The 12,589-nt window shown below is 32.8% G+C and overlaps 1 protein-coding gene across 1 annotated transcript in view; it reads left to right on the top strand.

Moving 5' to 3' along the window:
• The window catches only part of LOC139503266 (uncharacterized), a 36,501-nt gene that overhangs the window by 4,882 nt on the left and 19,030 nt on the right, over nt 1-12,589 (top strand). The window contains exon 4 of the mRNA XM_071293027.1: nt 8,522-8,896. Coding sequence (XP_071149128.1) covers nt 8,522-8,896 — 375 coding nt within the window. The remainder of the gene's footprint in view (nt 1-8,521; nt 8,897-12,589) is intronic.

Raw genomic sequence — 12,589 nt, 5'->3', positions numbered from 1 at the left:
ACCTTTCCACGTCAGTTTTAATCTAGCGGCGTACTACAGTACATGATATATAAGGCATGAAGATGTTATTGTTACAGATCAGCTAAATTATCTATAGTAAAGGATCATATATATATATACGCGCACATAGATTGAAAAGGAGGCCTTAGCTAGATAAAATGTCAAGTGTACTTGTAGGTATAATTATGTAATCTCATTGTTTGACCTTATGATGTAATGAATCTTACAATTAAACTATGAATCTAAGGCATAAAGAAATTAAGATTTATTTGGCTGTAAATTTGTCATGGCATTTATTGCAACAAAGAAACACAACCAACTTGTCAATCAAAACTTGATGACGATTGAAGTACTGAAGGGCGATCCAGCAGTTATAAAGTTATATCAGGAGCCACTGGGTAATCCATAGCAGCTTAAAGTAAATTAGGCCTGTCCATTCACAATAAACGAAAGCACTAAACTCGAGTCTGTTATTTATGCCATGACGCTGGTTCTATTATCATTCTTCCAAAACTAAAAAGATAAATGAAAAGCAGCAGAAAAAATTCATAATGGGAAACTGGGAGGGCGGGTAAATCTTATAGCTTTGGTCAAGCTCCGTGTAAGGTTTGAATCCAAATGACCAAACAACACGAGGTAAATTGCACGGACTAACATTTCGCGGGCTAAACTAATTAGCATATAAAAGTGACCAGTAAAAAATGAATCAAACACACCGGCAATTAAAATCATACCAAGTTATATAATTACAATAACCGAATTTAATTATTATTGAATTAAATTCTATTATTGTATATATATATATATATATATATATACGCGCACATAGATTGAAAAGGAGGCCTTAGCTAGATAAAATGTCAAGTGTACTTGTAGGTATAATTATGTAATCTCATTGTTTGACCTTATGATGTAATGAATCTAACAATTAAACTATGAATCAAAGGCATAAAGAAATTAAGATTTATTTGGCTGTAAATTTGTCATGGCATTTATTGCAACAAAGAAACACAACCAACTTGTCAATCAAAACATGATGACGATTGAATTACTGAAGGGCGATCCAGCAGTAATAAAGTTATAGCAGGAGCCACTGGGTAATCCATAGCAGCTTAAAGTAAATTCGGCCAAAATTACCAGTAGAGTAACTAGTTGCGCGACTGGTAATCCGCCATAACATTTACCGCATGACAAATTTAACAGCAAGAATAAACATTTTAAATAACACCAACTACAAAATTAATATCATTATCAACTTCAACAACATTATCAACTTCAACAACATTATCAACTTCAACATCATTATCAACTTCAACATCATTATCAACTTCAACATCATCAACTTCAACATCATCATCAACTTCAACATCATTATCAACTTCAACATCAACATCAACTCAAATACAATACTATAAAAGTTATTAGACAATTTAATTGAAATATTAAAATCAACTTAAATTCAATATTGTCAACATCTAATCTATTTTATTCATTGTAAGGGAAAACCAAACAATGAGGAAATTTGAAAAACATTTCCAGAGCTCCTTGAATCTGATTAAGGTATATATCATTGCCGATGAAGGAAAGATGAACCCCATCATCACTAAAAAGGCCAACATGTTTATCTTCAAAAGCAGTATGTTTTATAACGTATCCTCCTATTTTTAGCAAATAAGAACGCATTCCCCTATTTATTCTCCGTCTAGTAGTTTCCATAGCTCCAGTATTATTAGAGAACCTCCATTTATATCTAGGTAAAATATTTGACCATACTAAAGCAGTGTCCGGTAACATCTTTGAAAGAATGGCTATGGTAAACTTCATATGGTAGAGTAATTCACCACATGGTGTGTCCCCAATGTCATTACCCCCACAGTGAATGATAACAGAAAACGGAATACTTCTCCAATTGAGAATACTTTGTACTAAACTAACCAAGTTCTGCCATTTCATACCCGACATACCGATCCAAACTAACTCACATCCAATTTTCTCTAATCCTAGCGAATCACCTATAGGCCTAATGTGAGCGTGCTCACTAGCTCGTGTGACAATTGAAGAGCCAATTATCCAAATATCTTTCTGGTACCCTGAAATTAAGTGTTTTAGTACTATACGAGGTTTGTTCGTATATAACCTTTGTAAGCAGCCGATTTCCATCGACCTTTCAATTTAATACTATTTTCATCTAAACCATCGAGAAAAGACTGTGTTGCAGCTCCAATACGTAATGAATGTGTATTAAATTCAGAAGGATTATAACTTAGAAATGCTAGTGTTTTCTTTAAAATATTAGAAAACTGGTACCTCGTTAGGATTTTCATGTTTGCATGACAAAATACATGTCCATCATCTTTATGTCTCATGGCAATATAGTCCGACATCAACTGAACAGGACAAATTGAACTAATTTTATACCTTTCCAGAACGATCGTTACTGAATTACCCAGCTGATCAGTTTTAGAAGAAGGAACTACTATATAAAGTGACCCTGAATTATTTCCAAATGTTATGTTAGATCGTTTTACGATATGATTCTCATTAAAATTAGATTTTGCAATTTCTCCTACACGAAGAAATCCAAAAAATGCAACTGAACATGAAGCTTTAAATAAACATGCTTCATATACTGAATAACATATTAAGTTCAGTGCATCTAAAAGTCTAGTTAATATATCAATGGTAATAGGCTTACGACAGTCATGTCGCTTATCTAAACGAAGCATGCCACGGAGCATTTTTTTGAACTATGAAACATTGAGTGTTGTCCATCAAACCATTAATCTTATGATAAAAACTACTGCCCGAAAGGTACGCTTTCACAGTTGAATATGTAAGCTATATAATTAACTAAATGTCAAACAGGGCATGGCCATACGTCGTACAAATTTACTTTATGTTTAAAGTTTTGAAATGAATTTAGTCCATTTTGATACGTAAGCCAAGTATTTGAAGAATTTGAGGCTTCAATTAGGCTCAGCACTTCTGGTCTAAAATTGTCCAAAAGTCCGCTGGAACTAAAGTTGGGTGAGGTTCTGCACATGGAGCCAATTCCTTGTATTTCTGAAATTTTCCACGGGAGATTAAATCAGCAAAAACATTTCTATAACCAGGAATATGAACGGTTTTAATGTGAAAACTACCCAGCAAAGACCACAATACGATGTGTCTAACAAGTGACATAACGCGAGGTGATTTTGATAAGCAGGAATTGATAATTTTAACAACGGACTGGTTATCTGAATGAAACATAATTTTCTTTCTTTGCCATAAGCTACCCCACAAATAAATCGCTAATGCGATAGGGATCATTTCTAAATAAGTTATGTCTCTGAAAACGTCTTCCTTCCAATACATAGGCCAAGGTAAATACGACCATTTCCCATTAAAATATATACCACATCCGCCTCCTATTCCCCCAGCACTATCAGTAAAGAGATTTAAAACAGAACTCGACAACCACTCGTCGTCCAAAATATAAGAAATCCCATTATAATTTTCTAAAAATATTTTCCAAATTGAAATGTCATTCAAAATATCCTTTGATATTCTGATTAAGTGATGCGGTTTTTTCCCTCGCTGACATGCAATATATAAACGTCTGCTGAAAGCACGTCCGGTTGGTAAAGCTCTGGCACAAAAGGCCAATGAACCGCATAAAGATTGTAATTGTTTTAACGTTATCTTTTTACGATTACTGGTATCGTTCAACTTTTGGAGCAATTCAATTATCTTGTTTTCTGGGATTTGAATTTGCATTTTTTCTGTGTCAATTGTTAAACCTAGATAAGTTATTCTCGTGCTAGGCCCTTCAGTTTTGTCCTCAGCTAATGGAACCCCTAATTCAACGCATACATTGCAAAACGTGCTCATTAATTTTCGACAGTTGTCGGTATTTTCCGCTCCAGCAAATAAAAAATCGTCTAGATAGTGATCAATATCACTAACTCCCGATTTTCTTTCTACAGCCCAGTGCAAAAACGATGAAAATCTATTGAAATGACTACACGACACAGATAACCCAATAGGCAACGTTTTCTCTATAAAATACCAATCTTCAATTTTAAAACCCAATAAATCAAACTCGCCAGGAAACATTGGCAATAATCTGAAGGCGGACTTTATATCCATTTTTGCAATTTCCGCCTTAAAACCTAGCTTTTTTATCATGTTTACTGCATGGTCAAAAGTTGAATATTTTACTGAAGTATAGAACTCATCGATAAAGTCATTGACACCGCCATTAGCTGGTGAAGACAAGTGTGTTATTAAACGAAAACCACCCGTTTTCTTTGGCACGATGCCAATAGGAGAAACTCGTATATTTGAAAAAGACCGATAATAAAAGGGGCCCGCAATTTTGCCATTTTCCACTTCACTCATGACTTTTCTCCAAGCTAAACTTGGATCTTGTAAAACAGACTTTAATTTTTTGCTTTCATAAGCAACCCTTGGGCCTGTATAATGTGTAGGAAAACCATATTTAAAACCATTGTATAATATATTTGTCGAAATTATATCGGGGTAGTCTATCAACATATTCCCTAAAACCGTAGTATTAATAGGGGTAAAACCCAAACACCAAATATCGTACTGATGATTGAAAGCTGTAAAAAAAAGATAAATTCAACATTTGAACATGTTAAAATTGCATTCGTGGACCAGGAAATCTGTAATTAGTATATGAAAAACGAGAATTTTGGTTAAAATTTCTTCGTGGATTCGAAAACCTATTTGACTGTGTTGTAGCTCTGGCATTGGGCTGATACCTTGGTGCAAAATTTTGTGTAACAGGTGCCCTAGGGTAATTTTGATACCTAGGAGCAGAAAAGTGCGAAGTTGCAGAACTTCGAGGATTACTCCTACTACTTGCGTTATTTGTACAGTACATCAAAGGATGGAACTGGCTACATCTTATACATGAATGGAGGTATACACAATTCATACGAGTACAAACGCCCTTAAAATTATAATCGTAGCAAGGGTTGTTGACTGTTTGAGATGTATAAGATGTCTTTTGAACCCGATTTATGCCTACTGCAATAAACTGAAGCCATAGCTGCCCATCAATGACGTCCCAAGCACGCGTATGATCTCTAGCTTTTCTAAGTCGAAATTGCATGTCATATTTATAAACGTTCTCAAAAGGTACACTAGACCCACTAATAATCGTCATGTAGCTAATCAATTCATTTGCCAAAGCCGGAAATCTTTGTAATAAAATTTTCATGTAATTTAAAAAACCTTCAGTCCACTCACCAATGCTAGATAATGCTTTGACTTTCGAAAACTTGTTTCTTTCAATTAAAATGTCCCCATCTTCATCAAAACCTAGCACTTTTTTCGGTTGATCAATATTTGAAACAAAATGTTTGTACAGTTATTGGGCCAAATCAACATATTCTAAATTCCAAATTTGATTTATATTTTTTTGTGGTACAAACACATCAACATCATTACTAGTAGGTATAACTAAATTCTCACCATTTTCTACAGTATTTCGAGCTGCTGGCTGCCCTAGTTGTACATCTCCCTGACCCGGGACTTGTTGTTCAGCGGGCTGTTGAGGGATGTTTGCAGCTCCAATCTGTTGTGGTGGTAGAATTGGCTGTTGAGGCAAGTATTGTGGCATTAGTGGCTGTTGTGGAGGCATTAATGGCTGTTGTGGAGGCAAAATTGGCTGTTGTGGAGGCAAAATTGGCTGTTGTGGAGGCAAACTTGGCTGTTGTGGAGGCAAAATTTGCTGTTGTGGAGGCAATAATGGTTGTTGTGGAGGCAATAATGGCTGTTGTGGAGGCAATAATGGCTGTTGTGGAGGCAATAATGGCTGTTGTGGTGGCATTATTGGCAACTGTGGATTGGCTTCATTTTGACCAATGATTTCAGCTCTTCTTGCGCGACGCCTTCTGTTGACAGGTAGCTGTACCGGATTGTCCTGCCAGCGTGCAGCACGGTTTAGCAGTACCCTCTTTCCTTTTCCTCTCGGCATACTTAAACAAATAAATACGCTATAAGTGAATGCATAAGTGACATTTTAACATTTGAAAATGCTGCTTCCCTAGTTAAAACATTTGAATCAATATGAAAAACAAATATTTCAAAATGTTCAATGACTGGTTAGTATTAATAAGATGCAATGTATAAACCACGTATATAAAAACAAAAACAGGAAAAGAACGCAAAAACATGATTGTTTCTTTCAATGTCCAGTGGCAGATATTTCAATTATATTCACAATGATAATCACCAAATTATGATGACGATAATCATACAAAATTAAATTGAGTTATCCCCCAAATATAAAATGACGTGGCTTTTATCAATGAAAAATTTTTAACCCTATAATCGGCTATTAACATGAATGAAACTGTGAAACAATTCAAACGAAAATTATATCTAATTAAATTAAACAACTATAAACTTCCTTGATAACTAGCAATAATTTACGAAAATAATGATTGATTGTTGGTAGCTATATGTCCAGTGTTGCATATTTCATACATATGTTGGACAAACAGAAATGTACCTACATTTATGTCGAACCTTGTATATGCCGTACTCACCAGTTACTTAGTACTGCCAGATTTGGATTAAAATTCAATTGCATGGGAAATGTTCATTAGCGTAGTAAAACAGTTAAACAATTATGTATTACAATTCGCATTATAATTAACTATTCACCGATTTACAAATAAAATTATAAAATAATATCTATTAACAGACTGTCGACAATTTACGCAATAACAAAATTAAATTACATTTATAATACAAAGAAAATTACGACTTTTTAAAAAAAAAAAAACCTTTAACAAAGTAAGAATTATAAAACAAATGACATTAAAGTTCAACCGTTTATATTATTTGTCGACTATTCTTTATAACTTTGTTAATTCAAAAGCTTAAATTAGAATTAAAAATACTCATCTTTTCTTCTGTGTAGAATTTTCTTTTAAATCTTATAGCTTTGGTCAAGCTCCGTGTAAGGTTTGAATCCAAATGACCAAACTACACGAGGTAAATTGCACGGACTAACATTTCGCGGGCTAAACAAATTAGCATATAAAAGTGACCAGTAAAAAATGAATCAAACACACCGGCAATTAAAATCATACCAAGTTATATAATTACAATAACCGAATTTAATTATTATTGAATTAAATTCTATTAATTAAGTTTGTCAAAATTAAAGAGTTGGCATACAAAAATCACTTCAATAAGGTTAAATGATATCAGGACAGGTGTTTTACAGGTTAAAGGAAACCGTGTTTTTCTTAAGCTCGTGTAATATTTATCTAGTGAATCCAAAATGCCTAGTGATTTAAGTTTTACAGGATGTTGTTAATAGAGGTTATTTGGTCAAGAATGATTCAGACTGGTCGAGTATTGTTCAGAACTTTTGTCAATATGGTTCAGACTGACAAAAAAGGTCAATAACTGGTCAAGTATTGGTGGAGAATGGTTTGAGACTGTTTCAGACTGGTCGAATAATAGTTAAGACTATGTTCAATGGCAAAAATAAGAATCAAGTACAAATCAGTACAGTCAAGTATGGTTAGGATTGGGGTTGAGTAATATCGATCAAAATTCAGTTCAATTTAGACTGGTCGAGTAACAATCAGTACAGACGAGTACAGACATCGGCTATTTTAGACTGTAACTAGTTTAAAGTGATATATACGGGTAACAACCTAATTTTTCGTACTGTTATATTGACCCTAAAAGAGAATTTTGCAATTAGTCTACAAAGCATAAACAGAATATTCAACGGACATGTTTGCTTTACAATTCATGTGACAGTCATATTTGTATAAGAGTTATTAAAAAATCTGGTCATTCTCGTAACAAATGGACTGCCCACAGGACAGTGGTATTGACTAAGACCATGATAATGACTGAGCCGTACATTATGTTATGTTTTTTTTTTTCATTGAGGAACCATGTTTTACACATTCTTCAAACCGTAGACGATGTCATTATTGCTGCCATATTCAATACCAGTGTACTACGTGCAGTCAATGTATAACGATAATGATTAGTTTTCCAATAACTATCATGTTTTTTTTTCATTAGGTAACCATTTTTTACATATTCGTACAATTCAAATTGTTCAAATCATACTCAGGTAATTATACGATTTCTATAGCAAAAGGTTACGACCAGTCGTAGAAATACATGTAGCCATAAGTCACTACCATTCATTCAAGTGTAATTTTTCAGTATATGAATACTAAATAAACTTATATATAATTCTATAAATTACGAAAACATGTGGTAAACATTCAACAACTTAAATATAAAATTGAAAAATGAAAGCAGGAAAATGTTTTTTTGAAAGGACATCTTTTTTAACAGAGAAACTATTCCCCAACGGTGATAACCAGAAAAATTACAAAACAAATTATTATATTACTTATCGACTTCAAAATGCTGTTCAGTCTCGTATAGGTTATCGGTTCTAATTTTCTATCACATGGCTTCATCTAAGAATTCAGTCAGGTTTAAATAAATCTTTTTCGTTTAGATTTTACATTATCAGACATTGCCACCAGTAGATCATTGCGACAAGAGAAGGATTCATCGGCCAGCCTCAAACTGAACCAGATGAATTTGATGGAGGTGGAGGAACAGTTTGATGATGATTCTTCTTACATCATCAAAGATGATCCAATACCTGACCAGAGTGACAAAATGCTAAACACGTACAGTAATAATGATAATGATGTTGATCAACCCATTACTCATAGCGGAATGAGTTCAGAAAACACTCCAATAGAAGCAATGTCGGTTTCCTCCAATGACACTACTGAAGAAAATCCCAAAAAAGAAAATGTACGAATTGCTCCTCTACGTGACCCATATTTCTGTAAAAAAGATAAAGTCGAATGTTCTAATGCAGGTAAAGTTAATGCAATTAATAGAGTCTTGTCCTGTCCGAACAGCACTACCAATATTACGGAAACTCATGCGACTATTATTGCATTTCTATTATGAAAGTATTTTTCACAGTTGTCAATAAGATTGAAAGTATGATGTTCTACATTTCTGTGATGATGCACGGTACAACTTTCCACTGAAGGAAGATAATAGTACGAATTGACTTTAAAATGTTGTTCATTCTTCTATTAGTATCTGGTTTGGTTTTCTGAATTGCGTTTGGATTTAACATTATTTAAAAGTTACATATTAAGTAGATTTTTGCGACACTAGGATAAATCGACCAACCTTAAAGAAAACGAAAAAACAGCAAATCAAAATAATTATGAAGCCAAATGAAAGCCAGACATAGACAAACTCAGTAAAAAAGATGAACTATAACCTGAGTTAAACAAAAATACAAAACAAGTAGAGTAGTCACGTTAACATGGTTAAGGGGAACGATAAGCACTTTATTTATGGCCGAATAGTCTATGAAAGCAACTGCATTTTCAGTTTTTAACTTCACTTTACTCCTTTCTTTTAAATGAAAGAGCATTTTTGAACGGTTACATAGAAAAATCAAGTGCATGTTTGGAACAAAACAAAAGTGCTGAGAAATAAATCATTCCACTTGAAATGCTTAATACAACTAAATTTTGGATATTTAACGTCGTCTTAGAGGATGCAATTATCAAGTTTCCACAAATCATGGTTCAATTAGTCCGTCAAGACAACAATACGACAGGCTGGCCGACATAAATGTCTCCTTTTGAATAATGTATCATATAACTAAAACAATTAATCTGGAAAACACTTTACCTTTATATTATCAAATAAAGATGAGAATATTTCAACGGTAAAAAGCAATTATATATTTATATCCAAATATTAAAAGTAAATCAATTAATCCCAACTAAATGCTTTATTCCTTTTTTTTTTGGGGGGGGGGGGGCATGTGTATTTCTAATTAACGGTAAAAATCAAATGAAATGTTTAACAAGGTTTAACAACGACAATGATAAAACGAGTTATAAAAAAGTTTACCATTCCATCAGGTATTGGTATGATATGTTATGCTGAAACCATTCTCAGTTTTTTGTCATGTGAAGGAAAATATCAAAGTTTACGTTATGTGCGTTTGTGCAACTATTCTCTTTTGGTTTTATCAATGGTTTTTAAATTTTGAATTTCATATACAAATACATTATTTCAACTACTGACGTAAAACGAGCATGTCACGAGGGCAATTATTTGGTGAATGATTAATAGACTTTAAAAAAATATTTTCAAACGCTCATTTACCTTTTTACGTACCATAAATTTTTCTATAATGTGACATGTGATATTTTCGGTTAAGATAATAATTAATTAATGATATTTAACAATCAATAAGCTTTCGATATATCTACTTCATTCCAAATAAACATGCCGTTTTTATTAACATCGATTTCATCCAACCTTGCCGTTTCATCCAATCGGATGACGATGGCCCGCCCAAATTTGGAAGTCGTAGAAATTAATTTTAAAATAATGTTGTTCTTGCCGACTACAACAAGTGTTTAAGATTGATAGAGTTATAAACACTAATCTTGATTTTGATCAGACAAATAAGAGATCTAGTGTGCAAATTATGAGAATATACGCACAGACGCGGTTTTTAAATTGCACATTTTCTTTTTGTAACAACGCTCATATGCTGAAGTAATTTGGATTAATTCAAGACCATATTGTCAAATTTATATTTTTTTTTACTGTTTGACATCCTGAAGATACAAGCATCAAGTCTTCAAAAAGTACTAAAAATACTGGAGTAGTAAAACAAAAATATCTTAGTAGAAGCCTTATAATAACTCATGGTAATCAGAATAGTTGCAGTGATATCATGGTGATGTCAAAATGACTTCTCCGATTGTAGCACGTTTCAAATACGATGCTTTCAAGTCTATCCCCATCTCACTATGACCGTTGTAAGCTTTTAATACGACTAGTTTTTGTCACGACTGAAGGACAAATGTTTTAGACATGTTCAAAGTAAGTCGCTGTACTTCCCGATCAAGAAGATTTTTCACATCCTTAAAACTATCTTACTGCGCAATGTTTTGGTAATTTCTCATATTGTAGCGGTATCTTGGTCCTAGTGTGATGGGGTGTTAGTAATTTCAAGATAGTAACTGGCCATAAAGTTTTAAATCATGAAAATGATATAAATATTTAGGGATTCCAATACTGTCTTTGAAAATAACAAGCTTGGTAAAAGACACTTATAAAATAATAGTTTGCAAAACAAAGAAACTGAAAGAGCAGAAAAAATAAAGAGTTCGTGTGCTTGCTTTCGAGATATAAGACATATAAAATTTGGCGGGTAATGATTCTCTCTAGATTCTTCCTTCTTGAAACATTGTCCGCTAATTTCCTTTAAAAACTCTGAAAAAAACAAGGATTTTATAAGATTTTCAAATATGGCTTGTAAAACTATTTGTTATTATATATACAAAGACAGTAGTGGATACTTTTTTTATGGCAAAACATGGATAAAATCAGAGGATCCAGAAAATCTGGCAAAAAAATCAAAACTAAGATGTGCGAACATCCTTAAGCAAACTTTAATAGTTCAAATGTCTTTCAAATTTTGGAAAGAAACAAATCGTAATTTTTAATTTTCGTTTTGAAATTTGGATAATTATATTAAAATGCATTAACACCAGAGATGGGCACGATTACTGACAAATGTAATCGCTTAGTAATCGATTACGCGAAGGATGTTTGTGCAATCGATTGTTTTGATTTTTGTATGTGATCGATTTCATTCGATTATTTTATAAAATCTAATAAATTTACTTTTCGATTACGATGATTACATGCTATAAAATAATGTAGAATGTTTATACACAATTGTGTTGTTCAACTTGTTTAGAGTGGAAATTAAGAATTTTACAAAATCAGCTTCAAAAGAATTTTTCCAAATGATATGTTGACACTTGTTATCCAAAAGGAAGCTCATACAGAGGGTCTAAACTATCTTAAACTTCTTGAGTGAGTGATGCAAACACGAGACATTCTTGAAATGACTTCGACCATTGCATCAATCGCATCTATATATTGTAAAAATAGTTTTTTTTCCCCAAATTTTTGCTGTCATACTGACCTTTATTTGATATTTACTCATTATAAACAGGAAACTTGAATATAATTCTTTACATTTTGAAAGGTTTCATCTGAAAATAATTATATGAAAAAAGAAAAAAAAATTAGTTCGGCTTCTTTTAAAGATAGAAATTCTTAATTTATAATTACATGTATGAATTTATCTTTTGTTTGGATCATTCCCCTTCTTATAAGTTATAAAACTGACAATGTTGAACAATTTATAAAATTGGCCAATATTTAGGGAATGACAGTAATATGTTTTCTGTCTATGAAAAATTAAGATAAAAAAAAATGTGTTGCACACTGAATAACGCGCGTAGCGGGTTATTTAAAGTGTGCACCACATTTTCAAATGTTATTTCGAATAGGCAGAAAAAATATTACAGTCGTTTCTTATAATTTAATTCTTAGTTCCATTTTAACCGGGATTAATCCTGTAACAAACGTTGATGACGTCACGGTCACGTGACAAAATTATGTCTATGGGCTGATCAGAGGACACGTTACATCCAAAATTAAATTATAA

This window comes from Mytilus edulis, chromosome 14, assembly GCF_963676685.1.
Source record: "Mytilus edulis chromosome 14, xbMytEdul2.2, whole genome shotgun sequence".
NCBI classification, from domain to species: domain Eukaryota; kingdom Metazoa; phylum Mollusca; class Bivalvia; order Mytilida; family Mytilidae; genus Mytilus; species Mytilus edulis.
Note: the sequence above shows the minus strand (reverse complement) of the source record. Positions and strands in the feature narration are given on the sequence as shown.